General features: G+C 37.9%; 1 protein-coding gene across 1 annotated transcript; it reads left to right on the top strand.

The window, feature by feature from the left end:
- Positions 1–7,353: 7,353 nt before the first annotated feature.
- On the top strand, positions 7,354–22,993 carry LOC130215780 (mucin-2-like). Its single transcript, XM_056447623.1, has 10 exons — positions 7,354–7,535; positions 10,467–10,662; positions 11,359–11,759; positions 12,055–13,241; positions 13,350–17,671; positions 17,763–17,785; positions 17,835–18,217; positions 19,125–19,402; positions 20,399–21,154; positions 22,916–22,993. Exons 1-10 carry the CDS (start codon positions 7,354–7,356, stop codon positions 22,991–22,993), a joined length of 7,806 nt encoding a protein of 2,601 aa, XP_056303598.1.

The following is a 22,993-nucleotide window of genomic DNA, read 5'->3' as shown; positions in this document are numbered from 1 at the left end:
TTAAATACTGCATTTTAGTGACATCTTAAGCACTATTTCAGCTGAAATAGATTGTCGGATGGTCATCATAACCCAATTTTTTTTGAAAATTAATAGATAACAACAATTGCCAAAATAGTATTCAGATTAATTTTAATATCTTCCACTTTTGGTGCTTTAAAAATGTTCATCGGTCATTTCTTCTATCTAGCATAAGGTCCAAGATTTAGAATAAAAGTCACTTGTAAATTATTTCCTCTATTTAAAAACAACACCATAGCGAAAGATGACTTCACTTACGTCAGATTGAATGTTTTCTTGCATGGCTGGATGTTGAACTCATGAAAAATAATTGTGTGCAACTGTGCATTGGCTAAAACTGATTAGTTGAAGTCAAACCGAAGGTACAGCCAACAGAGGATTCCACTTGGTCTTAAAGCCTTTTTGATGGGCTATTTTCACTATTTATGATGGCATAGCAGTCAAAATAGGACAAATGAGCTCATGTATGGGACAAATTCTGAATCTTCATCAGTGGGGGGTGAGTCTTTTGAACCACCCGAACCCCCCCCCCCCTGGCTATGGGCCTGTATTTGTAAAATATTTTTCAATGAATGCTTATTAAATTATTTCCTACAGTCTGTTCTTTTAACTTCATAGCTTTTCTCTTGGTTGCTGCTTCCAGTAGTATGTTTTTAAGGATGCTGAAGACCACAACTCCCATGATTCTACACTCAGACACAGACTTAAACTACGCTTTTGTTTGTTGTGAATACACGCCCTCTAGTGGCCAAACATCAATGAATCCACTCTCAGTCATACCCTCATCAAACTATGCCATTGTTGGTTGTGAATACATGCCCTCTAGTGACCAAACTCCCATAATTCCATACTCAGTCACACCCTAATCAAACTACGCTTTTGTTAGTTGTGAATAAACACAGTTTAGTGGCTATAACTCATTATTCCACACTCAGTCACAGAGTAATCAAACTATGCCTTTGTTTATTGTGAAAACACGCCATCTAGTGGCCAAAAACTCCCATAATTCCACACTCAGTCACAAAGTTATCAAACTACACCTTTGTTTGTGGTGAATATACACCCTCTAGTGTCCAAAACTCCCATGATTCCACACTCAGTCATAGTCAGCAAAATTTGCCTTTATTGTGAAAACACGCCATCTAGTGGCAAAAAACTCCCATAATTCCACACCCAGTCACAAAGTTATCAAACTACACATTTCTTTGTAGTGAATATACACCCTCTACTGGCCAAAACTCCCATAATTCCACACTCAGTCATGCCCTCATCAAACTACGCTTTAGTTAGTTGTGAATAAATGCACTCTAGTGGCCAAAATTCCCATGATTCCACACTCAGTCACAGAGTTATCAAACTATACTTTTGTTTGTAGTGAATATACACCCTCTAGAGGCCAAATCTCCCATGATTCAACACCCAGTTATAGTCAGCAAAATTTGCCTTTGTTTGTTGTTAATACACTCCCTCTAGTGGCCAAAACTTTAATGATTCCACACTCAGTCACAGAGTCATCAAACTAGGCCTTTGTTGGTTGTGAATACACACCCTCTAGTGGCCAAAACTCCCATGATTCCACACTCAGTCACAGAGTCATCAAACTAGGCCTTTGTTTGTTGTTAATACACTCTCTCTAGTGGCCAAAACTTCAATGATTCCACACTCAGTCACAGAGTCATCAAACTAGGCCTTTGTTGGTTGTGAATACACTCCCTCTAGTGGCCAAAACTCCCACGATTTTACACTCAGTAATAGAGTCATCAAACTAAGCCTTTGTTGGTTGTGAATACACTCCCTCTAGTGGCTAAATCTCCCATTATTCCACACTCAGTCATGTCCTCATCAAACTACTTTGTTTGTTTGTTGTGAATCACCTCAAGTAGCCAAAACCCCCATGATTTATTGGTGCACAAAAGTGTTCTTGGAGCTTCATATCATTACAGCGGAACCACTGAACACTAATTGAAAATGTTTTTGGCTCCTTTTCTGGACTTTGAGTGTCTCGGGGTGTCTTTTCGGACAACTAACCCATTAATTAAATGTTTTTGTTAGTTTAGACAACAATTTAAGGAAGCAACACATTTTAAAAGATACATTTTTTATCATAGGTCATGCTGTTGCATCAGGTTTGGGTGCAAATTTTATTTCCTCATAACAATATTACTCGTTCCGCATATAGCATGATACTGCTGACACATTCTAACACATTATTCAGGTTTACTGGAATGTGAAGATCAACCAAGCAAGAGGCATTCAATTGTATCAGCAGAAACACAAAACACACAATCATGTTTATTATTGACACAAAACCAGGAAATGCAGGAGAGGCTTCTCCTTTTCAATCAGATAATGATAGAGTTACAATTTAATAATGCTGGTTATTGCACAATTGATTCTAATGCATTTTCATCATGAAATGTGTGTGGGGTGAAAAAAATTAAAAGATTCTCAGTTTCTCAGGATGTAAAAGCAATATTTTACCTGATCGGTGTTCAGTAGCACTTCTTGGAAACAAACTCACTATACCTATAGTGTTGCTCACAAAACAAAGAGGAGTAAATTAAGCATAGTAAGGATGAAACATAGTACAAACTTGAAACTGCTCTGCGCAAAAGTAGACAAACTGGTGTGCATGAAATTCCAAACCCAACTGACAAGAAATGACAAAGGAAAAATGTGTCCTGCAATTATAAAGAGAAGATAATATGCAAGTTATTCCGATTATATCACCTGCAAACAAATAAAGACGATAAAATAATTCAAAATCACAATGAAATATGTAAATGTTTGTCTTAAAATCACAGCTACAGTACACTAATATTGATTTCTTATCTCTTCTGAAGTTGAAATATTGGTATTGTGAATATAAACATGTTAGGAAAGCTTAATCTTTTGTGTAATTTTAACTAATTGTTTTAACTAAATCTTAATATCTAAATCTCTTAATATCAAATCTCATGTAGGCACTTTTGATCTTTATCGTACAGGTGTGGTTGGTTGTAGCTACTGTAATTAGTAGGAACTGTGGCATTGCATATTGACACAACAATGCAGTCTGAAAGTGAAAGTGTTTATACCTAAAATAGTTATAATGGCCACTTAATAATATACTACTACTAATGGCTTTAATAATATAAGTTGCTGGATAAATCTGTATTAGCGCTTGCATTTTGTTTTTTCAAATATTCCCAAAATCTCAATGAATTCTATAGAAAATCATTCTGAGAACCTGTTTTGTTAGTATAAAATATAGTGGGTGGGGTTTAAGGATCTGTCAGCTGTCAAATCTGTGAATCAAAAGATGTTTCATTACTAAGTGAGCCAAACTCACGTTCAGTTGCTTCCCAAAGGTCTTTTTTCTTGCATTACGTTTAGTAGCAATACTCCTGGAAGATGTTTCAATTGATTTCATATATTGGATTGGCTTTACTGATCAGCAGATCAACACTAACAGGTAAGACATCCATGATTATTTGAATTTATGTGATGTGCATGGAAGAAAAATCATGACTGCATATGCAAACAAGAGCTAAATATATAAGGGCTTATATTACTTGTTTACTATCAAATATAGATCCGTTTAATAAGTCCTCTTCAAATATTTTTTGAGCATTGTAATAAACTCAACACTGCAATATTTTGCTTGACTGGAGGATCTTATTAGGATCTTAATATCACTTATTAGTACAGAAGTGAAAGACTTCCCTTTTAAAGTTGTAATAACAGCCCCTAGTGTAGCTCTCAAATCATAGGGGAGTAAATAACAAAGATTCAGGACTGAAACTGCTCTACAAAGTAGATGTGAAAATATTTGTGCTGCTTAGGACTTTTAAATAAATGGGAAATAATGTAAACAATAAATTAACAAAATTATATATATAATCATCTAGATGATTTATGTGCAAATAATGAACAAATAAGAAATACTAGTATAATAAGATTGCAGAACTCATAAACACAATAATGTCACTTGTTAATAATGATAATTGTTTATGACCATTTAAAAACAGGTAGTATAGTATCTCATGTGCTAACTATTGAAGTTGTATATGACCTGAAGGAAAAAAGCTTTTAAGTCTAGATGTTTTAGTACATAGAGATCTATGGCATCTGCCTGAGGGAAGACGTGTGAGCAGTTTGGAGCTTGGGTGAGAGGGATTTAGAATAATGTTTTCCTGCCTGTTTCCTCGTTCTGGAGTTGTATAAGTATTCAATACGTCATAATTTTTATTAAAAAACATATTTCTAAAGGTGCTGTTGACTTGAAATTCTCATTAGATGTTGGTAACAACCAAAGAAATTCATACATACAAAGAAAACAAAACTATTTTTGTATAGAAATTAAGTCCTGTGTAATAAGAAATAACGCAGGGGAAAAGTATTGAACACTTGAAGAAAGTAAGGTGTAGAAAGACATGAAAAGTCCAGACAGCAGCTGAAATCTCTCAGTAGATCTTCAGCAACCCTCTGCCTTTCCTCAGTGTAAATGAATATTAGCTGCTTCAGTCCAACACCTGCATTATCAGATGGTAAAGAAGAAACCAGGGTGGACATTTTAGCAAGACAATGATCCAAAACACAGCCAGGGAAACTCTCAAATGCTTTCAGAAAAGAAAGCTGCTGGAAGGACCTGAGCTGAATCAAGTAGAAAATGCGAACTCAAGATCAGAGTTGACAGACGAAACCCACAGAAACATCAAGATTTTTAGACTCTGTTGATGTGTCAGAAAAAAGAAATCACACCTGAGCAATGATTGTGACTTCATTCTCCATACAAGAGGCGTGTTAAAACTGTCATCAAACCTACAGTCCAAAGACATACAGTGTAAGTGACTTGAATAAACTCACTTGTCATAGTGTATGAGGTGTGACTGTGTATAGGTGTTTCCCAGCATGATGCTGGGTTGTGGCATACGTTGCGTAAAACATATTCCAGAGTAATTGGGTGTTCATTCTGCTGTGAAAGCCTATGACCTTGTATGGATTATTGAGGACTAAATTAGATTATTCAGATACGCACTCCCACTCGTCTCTTCAGCTCTTGAACAACTCTGTTCAGCCGAACACTTCACTAAGCTTGACTTACGCAGCGCATACAACCTGGTGAGAGGGCACGAATAGAAAACTGCTTTCTTTACATGCAGTGAACACTATGATTATCCTCTGATGCTGCTCTGATGCCTGTTTTTTCTCAAGGTTTTTATTTCACTTTGTCAATTGGTGAAGTTTTTTTCCTCGCCACTGGCTTGCTCGGATCGGTACTTGTGGAGCTGTGCATCGATGGATTTGCTCTTCAGTGTTTGGTCTTTCAGCAGTGAAATTTAAACCACACGGAACTAAACTAAACTGAATTTCAACTCTGAAAACTGGACTTTACTAGAACTTCTATGTTAAACTGCTTTGACACAGTCTACATTGTAAAAGTGCTAGATAGATAAACATGAATTGAATTGTTTGGACTGGCAAATTGTCTTTCTGTTTTTCAAGCCTTTATCAATGACATATTCACGGATATGGTGAAGGGATATGGTCATAGTTCACATAGACAATATGCCGGTCTATTTAAACTCCCATGAAAAGCATGTTCAGCATGTCCGGGCAGTGTTGCAGTGCCTCATAAATTGGAGAAATGTGAATTTAATCCAACCTAGGCTCATTCTGAGAACGTAGTCCCGTGGACGTTTCTGGAGACCGCGAAATATATAGCCAGGGGTACGTACGGCTGCATTTCATTTTTTTAAGCGAACGCTGCGGGGCGGTGTGACGCCGTTCCTTTCGGCGCTTGCCGGCTGGCCAGCCGGCCGCTCGCCTCCGTGTGGAGGGTTTTCCTGCTGCAACCAGTTTGTCCGGTTAGCTCTTCGTGTACTCTGGCGGACTCGAGACGCAGAGAGGGGCTGACCACGACGACGGCGACGACCGGGTTCAAGTCCGGGGAAGAGCGGTTCCAGAAATCAGGTAAGAAAACAAAAACAAAATCCAAAAAATGAAGCGAACAAGTTCGTCACAGGGTGAGAATGTGGTCGAAATCTGAAAAAGTGGTAAAAATTAGACGAGGGCTTTTCTTTTTCTGGACGGCTTTTGTGAATCGTCGTTGGTTGGGTTTAGGGACGGAGGAGGGTGTGTCAGCCGATTGGCCGGTCGCACGGTCAATCATCCTGTCATCCAGGCAGACAGGTGGAAGGTCGTTCGACAGCGGCCTCTAGCGGGTTTACGCGAGAACGGCGCGGGAAAAAGCACGCACAGCGGCCTCTCACGGATGTGCAAAAACAATAACTGCAAAAATACGTACCTCCCGGCAAGTATTCCGCGGTCTCCAGAAACGTCCCCGGGACTACGTTCTCAGAATGAGCCTGGGTTGATTTAATCAAACCTCCATGGCATTCCTGGGTTATGTGATCGGATCTGAAGGCCTGGCCATAAATGACTAGAAAGTAAATGCTGTGTCAAACTGGCCACAACCCATCACAATAAAAGAACTCTGAAAGTTCCTGGGTTCGCCGGTTCATTAGGAATAGGTGCTTCACTCACCTCCATGGCGAAGAAGGGGAACAAATGTCTAAAGTGGCCCCCAAGGCAGTACAGGCATTTCACAACCTCGATTGATTCTCAACTCTCAATTTTCATCAGCATCCATCATGTCATACCGATGCTTAACAGCCATTCGTAGTAGAAGTAGATGCTGCTGACACAGGAATGGGGGGGCACTTCATCTCAAAGGCAAGGCTCATCTGTTAAACTCCACCTATGTGTTTAAGCCAGAAGAAAGAAACTACGATGTGGGAAATAAAGAATCCTTTTGCCATGAAAACTGCTTTTGAGAAGTGGAGTCAATTTACATAAAGTGTATGGAGGGTGTTCTGCTAAAAACTTAACATCAACATCAGTCTAACTTAGGGATATCCCCCACAATCTAATGGTCAAGTGGGAAGCTTAAACCAAGAACTAACCAGATTGCTTAGAACATACTGCTGCAACAACCAGACTGACTGGAACCAATACCTAATGTGGGCAAAATATGTGCAAAATTCCCTCCCTAAGCATGCCACCAGTATGTCCCCATTTAAATGTATCTCAGAATATCCATCTTCATTATTCCCTTGGTCCGTTGAACCTACAGATGATCTGGTGGTGGACAACTGGTTACTGAGAAGAGAGGCTACTTGGGATTTGGCACATATTCACTTAAGACAAGCTGTGAGGAAATTCAAAGACCAAGCAGACTGCTCTCACTGTCACATGCCTGAATACAGCGCTGATCAATGAGTATGGCTATCCTCCCATGCAAGAAAATTTAGGCCCAGGTATGTGGGTCCATTTAGGTCCACATTTTACATGTCTCTGTCCTCCATCTTCATCAATGGTGAGGAGGTATATCTGGTACACGAAATCCTGAATTCCACACACTGGGAAGGAAACCTACACTACCTAGTCGATTGGGAGGGTTTTGGCCACAAGGGAAGATCATGGATCAACAAGAAGGACATTCTAGCATCAAGTGCTGCTTGCAGAGGGAGGCTCTATCACTGGTTCAGTCCCAGCTAATCCCCTCACTAAACAGCAGAGATACTAATCACTGGAATATTGACTTATGTTCTAGACTCCAAATCCCATCACTTGTACATGTTGCTGATTTCCCCAGGACCTGATGGCAATCTTCACTCACATAAATACAGACTCTAATCTTAGTATCATTGCAAAGTCTTGTTTTGCCTTGCAGACACTTCTCAAGGGGGGGCCTGCACTGCTCGAAAGAGACCAACAGTCTTGTGATCTCCTTTGTACAAGATGTTGTACAATCAGGCAAATGGTCAAACCTAGGCAATGGGTGAATCGAGGACAAGAAAAAATGGCAATCAGACAGGCGTGAGTCAGTCCATAGGGCAATGCAAATGAGAATTCCAACACACAGGCAAGACTCCACAATGGGCCAAATGTATAACCCAGAGTACAAGGCAAAACAGGGTAAATTCAAATAAGCCAACAGACCAAAACAAAAAACTGGAAATAAGATATGGCTTCATACACTGTGTCCTAACTACATGTAGTGCAATACACAATAAAAGGTATCTTTTCTTTGTTAAAAGAAGTTTTTGTCCTTTGTCAACCTGTCTGTGATGGTGATTGTTTATATTTCTGCAATGTCATGGCAGAACAACAGCATAAAATACTGAGACAGTGATCACCTCAGGTACAGATTATGTGCTTTATTCAGTGTTAAATGCTACCAATGGTTATTTAAATACAATTTTAGTGACAATAACTGCCATACTACTGAAAGCAGCAGTGTTTAGTACCTGAAATCCTGAAAATACAACCCTAAATAAGAAAAAGTTGAAACAATATGAAAAATGCTAATTAATGAAGGGTCGCCAGTCAGTCAACAAATATGTGAGAAAATGATTGAAATGTTTAAAAACAATTTTCCTCAAAAAAATGATAGAAAGACATTTGGAGATATCACTTTCAAAAGTGCATAACATAATTAAAAGATTCAAGGAGTCCGGAAGAATTTCAGTGTAATTAATTATTAATTATAAATTAATAAATAAAAAATAAATAAATAATTATTAAAAATGATTTTTCGGTTTCGTTTTTCAACCAAATGCACCCAATTTTTTTGTTTCGGCCCAGAATTTTCATTTCGGTGCATCCCTAGATTTTTAACATGCTCAAAACATGCTCATAATTAAGTTCTCTTTTATGCAAAATATATATTTTTTCTGGTTTGCACAAGATTTTTTTGTTCTTTCACGGACTGGTTATTAAAGGTTAAAGGCAATGGAGCTGATGAATGATTTTAAGTTTATTACAACTTAAATTTAAAAGTATATACCTCCTGTTTACAGTGTTTACCAATGCATTTAACTTATTTTGAAAAAATATAATGTGAAACACTGAAAAAAAAAATTGTAGGTAACATTTCATATATTTTTTTATTGTTTTTCTTCTGTTGCATTCATTAAAGCTGTTTGTAAAACAATTTTTTACATCCTCAGATGCACAGACTCCAACTGAATCAACAATAACCCCTGCTTCAACATCTACATCAATTACAGAAACATCTACAACCGAATCAACAACAACCCCTGCTTCAACATCTACATCAACTACAGAAACATCTACAACCGAATCAACAACAATCCCTTCTTCAACATCTACATCAACTACAGAAACATCTACATCCGAATCAACAACAATCGCTGCGTCAACATTTACATCATCTACAAACACATCTACAAATGAATCGACAACATTCTCTCCTTTAACATCTACATCAACTACAGAAACATCTACAACTGAATCAACAACTATGCCTGTTTTAGCATCTACATCATTTACAGAAACATCTGCATCAACTACAGAAACATCTACATCAACTACAGAATCATCTACAGCTGAATCAACAACCATCCCTGCTTTAACATCTACATCAACTACAGAAACATCTACATCAACTGCAGAAACATCTACAACCGAATCAACAACAGCTCCTGCTTCATCATCTATATCAACTACAGAAACATCTACAACCGAATCAACAAACATCCCTGCTTTAACATCTACATCAACTACAGAAACATCTACAACCAAATCAACAAATATCCCTGTTTTGGCATCTACATCATTTACAGAAACATCTACATCAACTACAGAATCATCTACAGCTGAATCAACAACAACCCCTGCTTCATTTTCTACATCAACTACAGAAACATCTATATTAATTACAGAAACATCTACAACTGAATCTACAACAACCCCTGCTTCAACATCTATATCAACTACAGAAACATCTAAATTAACTACAAAAACATCTACGACCGAATCAACAATAATCCCTGCTTCATCATCTATATCATCTACAGAAACATCTACAACCGAATCAACAACAATCCCTGCTTCAACATCTATATTAACTACAGAAACATCTACAACCGAATCAACAGCAAGCCCTGCTTCAACATCTACATCAACTACAGAAACATATACAACTGAATCAACAACCATCCCAGCTTTAACATCTACATCACCTACAGAAACATCGACAACTGAATCAACAACATTCCCTGCTTCAACGTCTACATCAACTACAGAAACATCTACAACCGAATCAACAACAACCCCTGCAGAAACATTTACATTAACTACAGAATCATCTACAACTGAATCTACAACAACCACTGTTTCAACATCTACATATATTACAGAAACATCTATGACCGAATCAACAACAACCCCAGCTTCAACATCTTTATCAACTACCGAAACATCAACAACCGATTCAACAACCATCCTTGCTTTAACTACAGAAACATCTACATTAACTACAGAAACATCTACAATTGAATCAACAACCATCCCTGCTTTAACATCTACATCAACTACAGAAACATCTACAACCGAATCAACAACCATGCCTGTTTTAACATCTTCATCATTTACAGAAACATCAACATCAACTACAGAAACATCTACATTAACTACAGAAACTTCCACAACAGAATCAACAACAACCCCTGCTTCAACATCTACATCAACTACAGAAACTTCCACAACCGAATTAACAACAAGCCCTGCTTCAACATCTACATCAACTACAGGAACTTCTACCATCGAATCAACAACAAACTCTGCTTCAATGTCTACATCCACTACAGAAACATCTACAGCTGAATCAACAACCATCCTTGCTTTAACATCTACATCAACTACAGAAACATCAACAACTGAATCAACAACCATCCCTCTTTTAACATCTACATCAACTACAGAAACATCTACAACTGAATCAACAACCATCCCTGTTTTAACATCTACGTCAACTACAGAAACATCTACAACTGAATCAACAACCATCCCTGCTTCAACATCTACATCAATTACAGAAACATCTACCCCTGAATCTACAACAACCCCCGCTTTAACATCTACATCAACTACAGAAACTTCTACAACCGAATCAACAACCATCCCTGCTTTAACATCTACATCAACAACAGAAACATCCACAACCGAATCAACAACAACCCCTGCTTCAACATCTACATCGACTACAGAAACCTCTACAACTGAATCAACAACAACCCCTGCTTCATTGTCTATATCAACTACAGAAACATCTACATTAACTACAGAAACATCTACAATTGAATCAACAACCATCCCTGCTTTAACCTCTACATCAAGTACAGAAACATCTACAACTGAATCAACAACCATACCTGTTTTAACATCTACATTAACTACAGAATCATCTACAACTGAATCAACAACCATCCCTGTTTTAACATCTACATCAACAACAGAAACATCTACGTCAACTACAGAAACATCTAGAACCGAATCAACAACCCTTGCAGAAACATCTACATTAACTACAGAAACATCTACAACCGAATCAACAACAAGCCCTGCTTCAACATCATCTACATCGACTACAGAAACCTCTACAACCGAATTAACATCAACCCCTGCAGAAACATCGACATCACCTACAGAAACATCTACATCAACTACAGAAACATCTACAACAGAATTAACATCAACCCCTGCAGAAACATCTACATCAACTACAGAAACATCTACATCGACTACAGAAACTTCCACAACAGAATCAACAACAACCCCTACTTCAACATCTACATCAACTACAGAAACTTCCACAACCGATTCAACAACCATACCTGCTTTAACATCTACATCAACTACAGAAACATCCACAACCGAATTAACAACAAGCCCTGCTTCAACATCTACATCGACTACAGAAACATCTACATCAACTACAGAAACATCCACAACTGAGTCTACAACAACCCCTGCTTCAACATCTACATCAACGACAGGAACTTCTACCACCGAATCAACAACAACCTCTGCTTCAACATCTACATCGACTACAGAAACCTCTACAACCGAATCAACAACAACCCCTGCTTCATTGTCTACATCAACTACAGAAACATCTACATTAACTACAGAAACATCTACAATTGAATCAACAACCATCCCTGCTTTAACCTCTACATCAAGTACAGAAACATCTACAACTGAATCAACAACCATACCTGTTTTAACATCTACATCAACTACAGAATCATCTACAACTGAATCAACAACCATCCCTGTTTTAACATTTACATCAACTACAGAATTATCTACAACTGAATCAACAACCCTTGCAGAAACATCTACATTAACTACAGAAACATCTACAACGGAATCAACAACACCCCCTGCTTCAACATCATCTACATCAACTACAGAAACATCCACAACCGAATTAACAACAAGCCCTGCTTCAACATCATCTACATTGACTACAGAAACCTCTACAACCGAATTAACATCAACCCCTGCAGAAACATCGACATCACCTACAGAAACATCTACATCAACTACAGAAACATCTACAACAGAATTAACATCAACCCCTGGAGAAACATCTACATCAACTACAGAAACATCTACATCGACTACAGAAACTTCCACAACAGAATCAACAACAACCCCTGCTTTAACATCGACGTCAACTACCGAAACATCTACAACCGAATCAACAACAACCCCTGCTTTAACGTCTACATCAACTACTGAAACATCTACAACCGAATCAACAACAACCCCTGCTTCATTTTCTACATTAACTACAGAAACATCTACATTAACTACAGAAGCATCTACAATTGAATCAACAACCATCCCTGCTTTAACATCTACATCAATTACAGAAACATCTACAACCGAATCAACAACCATCCCCGTTTTAACATCTACATCATTTACAGAAACATCTACATCAACTACAGAAACATATACAACTGAATCAACAACCATCTCTGTTTTAACATCTACATCAACTACAGAAATATCTACGTCAACTACAGAAACATCTACAACGGAATCAACAACAACCCCTGCTTTAACGTCTACATCAACTACAGAAACATCCACAACCGAATTAGCAACAAGCCCTGCTTCAACATCTACATCGACTACAGAAACATCTACATCAACTACAGAAACATCCACAACTGAGTCTACAACAACCCCTGCTTCAACATCCACATCAACTACAGGAACTTCTACCACCGAATCAACAACAACCTCTGCTTCAATTTCTACATCCACTACAGAAACATCTACAACGGAATCAACAACAACCCCTGCTTTAACGTCTACATCAACTACAGAAACATCCACAACCGAATTAACAACAAGCCCTGCTTCAACATCTACATCGACTACAGAAACATCTACATCAACTACAGAAACATCCACAACCGAATCAACAACAACCCCTTCTTCAACATCTACATCGACTACAGAAACCTCTACAACCGAATCAACAACAACCCCTGCTTCATTGTCATCAACTACAGAAACATCTACATTAACTACAGAAACATCTACAGCTGAATCAACAACCATCCCTGCTTTAACATCTACATCAACTACAGAAACATCCACAACCGAATCAACAACAACCCCTGCTTCAACATCTACATCGACTACAGAAACCTCTACAACCGAATCGACAACAACCCCTGCTTCATTGTCTACATCAACTACAAAAACATCGACATTATCTACAGAAACATCTACAATTGAATCAACAACCATCCCTGCTTTAACATCTACATCAACTACAGAAACATACACAACCGAATCAACAACAACCCCTGCTTCAACATCTACATCGACTACAGAAACCTCTACAACCGAATCAACAACAAGCCCTGCTTCATTGTCTACATCAATTACAGAAACATCTACATTAACTACAGAAACATCTACAATTGAATCAACAACCATCCCTGCTTTAACCTCTACATCAAGTACAGAAACCTCTACAACCGAATTAACATCAACCCCTGCAGAAACATCGACATCACCTACAGAAACATCTACATCAACTACAAAAACATCTACAACAGAATTACCATCAACCCCTGCTGAAACATCTACATCAACTACAGAAACATCTACATCAACTACAGAAACTTCCACAACAGAATCAACAACAACCCCTGCTTTAACATCTACATCAACTACCGAAACATCCACAACCGAATTAACAACAAGTCCTGCTTCAACATCTACATCGACTACAGAAACATCTACATCAACTACAGAAACATCCACAACCGAATCAACAACAACCCCTGCTTCAACATCTACATCGACTACAGAAATCTCTACAACCGAATCAACAACAACCCCTGCTTCATTGTCTACATCAACTACAGAAACATCTACATTAACTACAGAAACATCTACAACTGAATCAACAACCATACCTGTTTTAATATCTACATCAACTACAGAATCATCTACAACTGAATCAACAACCATCCCTGTTTTAACATCTACATCAACAACAGAAACATCTACGTCAACTACAGAAACATCTAGAATCGAATCAACAGCCCATGCAGAAACATCTACATTAACTACAGAAACATCTACAATGGAATCAACAACACCCCCTGCTTCAACATCATCTACATCAACTACAGAAACATCCACAACCGAATCAACAACAAGCCCTGCTTCAACATCATCTATACCGACTACAGAAACCTCTACAACCGAATTAACATCAACCCCTGCAGAAACATCAACATCACCTACAGAAACATCAACATCAACTACAGAAACATCTACAACAGAATTAACATCAACCCCTGCAGAAACATCTACATCAACTACAGAAACATCTACATCAACTACAGAAACTTCCACAACCGACTCAACAACCATCCCTGCTTTAACATCTACATCAACTACAGAAACATCCACAACTGAATTAACAACAAGCCCTGCTTTAACATCTACATCGACTACAGAAACATCTACATCAACTACAGAAACATCCACAACTGAGTCTACAACAACCCCTGCTTCAACATCTACATCAACTACAGGAACTTCTACCACCGAATCAACAACAACCTCTGCTTCAATGTCTACATCCACTACAGAAACATCTACAGCTGAATCAACAACCATCCCTGCTTTAACATCTACATCAACTACAGAAACATCAACAACTGAATCAACAACCATCCCTGTTTTAACATCTACATCAACTACAGAAACATCTACATCAACTACAGAAACATCTACAACTGAATCAACAACCATCCCTGCTTCAACATCTACATTAATTACAGAAACATCTACCACTGAATCTACAACAGCCCCCGCTTCAACATCTACATCAACTACAGAAACATCAACAACTGAATCAACAACCATCCCTGTTTTAACATCTACATCAACTACAGAAACATCTACATCAACTACAGAAACATCTACAACTGAATCAACAACCATCCCTGCTTCAACATCTACATTAATTACAGAAACATCTACCACTGAATCTACAACAGCCCCCGCTTCAACATCTACATCAACTACAGAAACTTCTACAACCGAATCAACAACCATCCCTGCTTTAACATCTACATCAACTACAGAAGCATCCACAACCGAATCAACAACAACCCCTGCTTCAACATCTACATCGACTACAGAAACCTCTACAACTGAATCAACAACAACCCCTGCTTCATTGTCTACATCAACTACAGAAACATCTACATTAACTACAGAAACATCTACAATTGAATCAACAACCATCCCTGCTTTAACATCTACATCAACTACAGAAACATCTACGTCAACTACAGAAACATCTTCAACCAAATTAACAACAACCCCTGCACAAACATCTACATCAACTACAGAAACATCTACAACTGTATCAACAACCATCCCTGTTTTAACATCTACATCAACTACAGAAACATCTACAATGGAATCAACAACAACCCCTGCTTTAACGTCTACATCAACTACAGAAACAGCCACAACCGAATCAACAACAAGCCCTGCTTCAACATCTACATCAACTACAGAAACTTCTACAACTGAATCAACAACCATCCCTGCTTTAACGTCTACATCAACTGCATCAATCGAAATAACAACAACCTCTGCAGAAACATCTACATTAACTACAGAAACATCTACAACTGAATCAACAACCATCCCTGTTTTAATACCGACATCAGTTACAGAAACATCTACAACAACAACAACCCCTGCTTTAACATCTACAACTGAATCAACAACAACCCCTGCTTCAACATCTACATATACTACAGAAACATCTACAACCGAATCAACAACAATCCCTCCGCCAACATCTACATCCACTGCAGAAACATCTACAACTGAATCAACAACAACCCCTGCTTCGACATCAACGTCAACTACAGAATCATCTACAACCAAAATAACAACAATCCCCACTTCAACATCTACATCTTCTACAGAAGCATCTACAACTGAATCAACAACAACCCCTGCTTCATCATCTACATCAACTACAGAATCATCTACAATTGAATCAACAATAATGCCTGCTTTTACATCTACATCAAATATAGAAACATTTACATTGACTACAGAAAGATCTACAACCAAATCAACAACAACTGATTTAACATTAACATCAACTGCAGAAACATCCACAACGGAATCAGCAACAATCCCTGCTTCAACATCTTCATCTACTACAGAAATATCTACTTTAACTACAGAAACATCTACAACCGAATCAACAACAGCCCCTGCTTCAACATCTACAACTCAAATAAATGTACCAACATCTACAGTTCAGACAACAGTTGTACCAACAACACAATCAACGTCTACACCTCACACAACTCTACCATCAACTACATCATCTACAACTCAACCAACAACTGTAGAGATATTTTCATCAACATCTACAGTTCAGACAACAATTGTACCAACATTAGCATCTACAGCTCAAATAATTATACCAACAACTACAGTTCAGACAACAACTGAACCTACATCAACTTCTACAACTCAACCAACAACTGTGCCGACGTCCCTATTAACATCTACAACTCAATCAACAACTGTACCCACATCTACAATTCAGACAACAACTGTAACAACAACATCATCAACATCTACAGCTCAAGCAACAACTTCACCAACAACTACAGTTCAGACAACAACAACTGAACCAACAACATCAACATCTGCAACTCAAACAAGAACTGAACCGGCATTGCTATTAACATCTACAACTCAGTCAACAACTGTACCAACATATACATCAACATCTACAAATCAAACAACAACTGTACCAACATCTACAGTTCAGACAACATCTGTACCAACAACATCATCTACATCTACAGCTCAAACAACAACTTCACCTACAACTACAGTTCAGATGACAACAACAACTGAACCAACATTATTAACATCTACAACTCAACCAACAACTGAAACAGCATCCCTATTAGCATCTACAACTCAATCAACAACTGTGCCAACATATACATCAACATCTACAACTGAATCAACTGTTGTACCAACATACCCATTACCATCTACAACTCAAACAACATCTACAACTCAAACAACAACTGTACCATCCTCTACAGTTCAGGCAACAACAATACCAACAACATCATCAACCTCTACAGCTCAAACAACATCTGTACCAACATCTACAGTTCAGATAACTGTACCAACAACGTCATCAACATCTATAACTCAAACAACAACTGAACCAACATCTCCAATTCAATCAACAGTGGTACCAACATCAACATCAACATCTACAACTCAATCAACAACTGTACCAACATCAACATCGACAACTCAAACATATGTACCAACATCTGCAGTTCAAACCACAACAACAACAACTGTACCAACATCAACATCTACAATTCAAACATATGTACCAACATCTGCAGTTCAATCAACAACTGTACCAACATCAACATCTACAACTCAAACACATGTACCAACATCGGCAGTTCAAACAACAACTGTACAAACACCATCAACTTCTACAACTCAACCAACAACTGTACCAACATCCCTATTAACATCTACAGTTCAGACAACAACTGTACCAACACCCTCATCAATATCTACAACTCAAGCAACAATTGTACTAACATCCTCATCAACATCTACAACTCAAACAACAACTGTACCAACATCCCCATTAACAACTACAGCTCAAACAACAACTGTACCAACATCCTCATCAACATCTACAACTCAAACAACATCTACAACTCAAACAACAATCTTACCAACATCCTCATCAACATCTACAACTCAAACAACTGTACCAACATCTACAACTCAAACAACAACCTTACCAACATCCTCATCAACATCTACAACTCAAACAACAACCTTACCAACACCCCCATCAACATCTACAACTCAAACAACATCTGTACCAACATCCTCATCAACATCCTCAACTCAAACAACAACTATACCAACATCTACAACTCAAACAACAACCTTACCAACATCGTCATCAACATCTACAACTCAAACAACAACTGTACCAACAACTACAAATCAAACAACAACCTTACCAACATCCCCATCAACATCTACAACTCAAACAACAACTGTACCAACATCTACAACTCAAACAACAACTGTACTAACATCCTCATCAACATCTACAACTCAAACACCAACTGTATCAACATCTACAACTCAAACACCAACTGTATCAACATCTACAACTCAAACAACAACTGTACCAACAACTACAAATCAAACAACAACCTTACCAACATCCCCATCAACATCTACAACTCAAACAACAACTGTACCAACATCTACATCTCAAACAACAATCTTACCAACATCCTCATCAACATCTACAACTCAAACAACTGTACCAACATCTACAACTCAAACAACAACCTTACCAACATCCTCATCAACATCTACAACTCAAACAACAACCTTACCAACACCCCCATCAACATCTACAACTCAAACAACATCTGTACCAACATCCTCATCAACATCCTCAACTCAAACAACAACTATACCAACATCTACAACTCAAACAACAACCTTACCAACATCGTCATCAACATCTACAACTCAAACAACAACTGTACCAACAACTACAAATCAAACAACAACCTTACCAACATCCCCATCAACATCTACAACTCAAACAACAACTGTACCAACATCTACAACTCAAACAACAACTGTACTAACATCCTCATCAACATCTACAACTCAAACAACAACCTTACCAACATCCCCAGCAACATCTACAACTCAAACAACAACTGTACCAACATCCTCATCAACATCTACAACTCAAACACCAACTGTATCAACATCTACAACTCAAACAACAACTGTACCAACATCCTCATCAGCATCTACAACTCAAACAACAACCTTGCCAACATCTCTATCAACATCTACAGCTCAAACAACAACTGTACCAACATCCTCATCAACATCTACAACTCAAACACCAACTGTATCAACATCTACAACTCAAACAACAACTGTACCAACATCCTCATCAACATCTACAACTCAAACACCAACTGTATCAACATCTACAACTCAAACAACAACTGTACCAACATCTCTATCAACATCTACAGCTCAAACAACAACTGTACCAACATCCTCATCAACATCTACAACTCAAACAGCAATTGTACCAACATCCTCATCAACGTCTACAGCTGAAACAACGTCTACAACTCGAACAACAACCTTACCAACATCCCCAGCAACATCTACAACACAAACAACAACTGTACCAACATTCTCATCAACATCTACAACTCAAACAACATCTACAATTCAAACAACAACCTTACCAACATCCACAACAACATCTACAACTCAAACAACAACTGTACCAACATCCTCATCAACATCTACAACTCAAACACCAACTGTATCAACATCTACAACTCAAACAACAACTGTACCAACATCCTCATCAACATCTACAACTCAAACAACAACTGTACCAACATCCTCATCAACATCTACAACTCAAACAACATCTACAACTCAAACAACAACCTTACCAACATCGTCATCAACATCTACATCTCAAACAACAACTGAACCAACATCTACAACTCAAACAACAATCTTACCAACATCCCCATCAACATCTACAACTCAAACAACAACTGTATCAACATCTACATCTCAAACAACAACTGTACCAACATCCTCATCAACATCTACAACTCAAACAACATCTACAACTCAAACAACAACTGTACCAACATCTTCATCAACATCTACAACTCAAACTCCAACTGTATCAACATCTACAACTCAAACACCAACTGTACCAACATCCTCATCAACATCTACAACTCAAACAACAACTGTACCAACATCCTCATCAACATCTACAACTCAAACAACAACTGTACCAACATCTTCATCAACATCTACAACTCAAACACCAACTGTATCAACATCTACAACTCAAACAACAACCGTACCAACATCCTCATCAACATCTACAACTCAAACACCAACTGTATCAACATCTACAACTCAAACAACAACTGTACCAACATCCCCATCAACATCTACAGCTCAAACAACATCTACAACTCAAACAACAATTGTACCAACATCCTCATCAACATCTACAACTCAAACAACATCTACAACTCAAGCAACAACCTTACCAACATCCCCAGCAACATCTACAACTCAAACAACAACTGAACCAACATCCTCATCAACATCTACAACTCAAACACCAACTGTATCAACATCTACAACTCAAACAACAATTGTACCAACATCCTCATCAACATCTACAACTCAAACAACATCTACAACTCAAACAACAATTGTACCAACATCCTCATCAAGATCTACAGCTCAAACAACGTCTACAACTCGAACAACAACCTTACCAACACCCCCAGCAACATCTACAACACAAACAACAACTGTACCAACATCCTCATCATCATCTACAACTCAAACAACATCTACAACTCAAACAACAACTGTACCAACAACTACAAATCAAACAACAACCTTACCAACATCCCCATCAACATCTACAACTCAAACAACAACTGTACCAACATCCTCATCAACAACTCAAACAACAGCTGTACCAACATCCTCATCAACATCTACAACTCAAACAACAACTGTACCAACATCCTCATCAACATCTACACCTCAAACAACAACTCTACCAACATCCTCATCAACAACTCAAACAGCAACTGTACCAACATCCTCATCAACATCTACAACTCAAACAACAACTGTACCAACATCTACAACTCAAACAACAACCTTACCAACATCTACAACTCAAACAACAACCTTACCAACATCGTCATCAACATCTACATCTCAAACAACAACTGTACCAACATTTACAACTCAAACAACAACCTTACCAGCATCGTCATCAACATCTACATCTCAAACAACAACTGTACCAACATCCTCATCAACATCTACAACTCAAACAACAACTGTACCAACATCCTCATCAACATCTACAACTCAAACAACAATCTTACCAACATCTTCATCAACATCTACAACTCAAACAACAACTATACCAACATCTACAACTCAAACAACAACTGTACCAACATCTACAACTCAAACAACAACTGTACCAACATCCTCATCAACATCTACAACTCAAACAACAACTGTACCAACATCTACAACTCAAACAACAACTATACCAACATCTACAACTCAAACAACAACTGTACCAACATCTACAACTCAAACAACAACTGTACCAACATCCTCATCAACATCTACAACTCAAACAACAACTGTACCAACATCTACAACTCAAACAACAACCTTACCAACATCCCTATCAACATCTACAACTCAAACAACAACTGTACCAACATCCTCATCCACATCTACAACTCAAACAACAACTGTACCAACATCCTCATCAACATCTACAACTCAAACAACATCTACAACTCAAACAACAACTGTACCTACATCCTCATCAACATCTACAGCTCAAACAACAACTGTACCAACATATACAACTCAAACAACAACCTTACCAACATCCTCATCAACATCTACAACACAAACAACAACTGTACCAACATCCTCATCAACAACTCAAACAACAACTGTACCAACATCCTCATCTACAACTCAAACAACAACTGTACCAACATCCTCATCAACATCTACAACTCAAACAACAACTGTACCAACATCCTCATCAACATCTACAACTCAAACAACAACTGTACCAACATTCTTATTAACATCTTTATCAGTTGCACTAACATCTACATCAGCTGCACCAGCATCTACCACCCAGTCAACAACAGCTGTAACGACATCAACTGCATCGAAATCTACAGTTCAGATTACACCAAACACATCAACATCAACCGCATTAACTTTTGCACCTCAAACAGCAACTCATTTTACATCTCAACCAGCAAGTCAGTCTACACCTTTATCTCCAGAGGCTGTTTCACGAAGTAAGCTAACTTTATTTGAACTGTTCACTGAATTTTTTGTGGTTCACTTCATTTCGATTTTATTATCGTGTGTGTTTCCTTCATTTATGCTGATATGAATTGAACTTTTTCTTAGATATGACAGCATTGGTGTATGCAACTTTCAAAATGAAGTCCTTTGCTGAACTGAGCAATGACGAGATCCTTACAATTATCGAAAAGGTAAGCTTGGACAATTTTTTGTGCAATTAGAAGCATTAACCTGCAAACAATATACAAAACATTTATCAACCAAGCACTTACATACGCTTGCATGTTAGCAAGATTCATAGTATTATCTCAATTAACATTTCTATACACTTACCTTTACTCAAATATGTATACTCATTTCCAATATGGTAAATAGAGCTGAAAACATTCGCCCAGTAATTATTTGTAGAAGCTTTTGTTTTTATTTTGGGGATAAATTAACAAACTATACTGTGTATTTAACTGTAATGCATACATCATTTTCATTGCAGTTTGTCATGCACCTTCAAACAAACATCAGTGGGACCTTCAGGATTACTGTGAAGAAATCCAAAAAATTGCTGACCTGA

Source organism: Danio aesculapii, chromosome 22 (genome assembly GCF_903798145.1).
Source record: "Danio aesculapii chromosome 22, fDanAes4.1, whole genome shotgun sequence".
NCBI lineage: Eukaryota > Metazoa > Chordata > Actinopteri > Cypriniformes > Danionidae > Danio > Danio aesculapii.
This window is presented reverse-complemented; position numbering and strand designations above follow the sequence as displayed.

Coding starts and splice junctions, on each gene's coding strand:
- LOC130215780 (XM_056447623.1), top strand. CDS start 7,354: ATGTCTCTGTCCTCCATCTTCATCAATGGTGAGGAGGTATATCTGGTA. Junction 18,218..19,124: donor CATCTACAACTCAAACAACT/GTACCAACATCT, acceptor CAACAACTGTAC/TAACATCCTCATCAACATCT. Junction 21,155..22,915: donor CAACAACTCAAACAGCAACT/GTACCAACATCC, acceptor TTTTCATTGCAG/TTTGTCATGCACCTTCAAAC.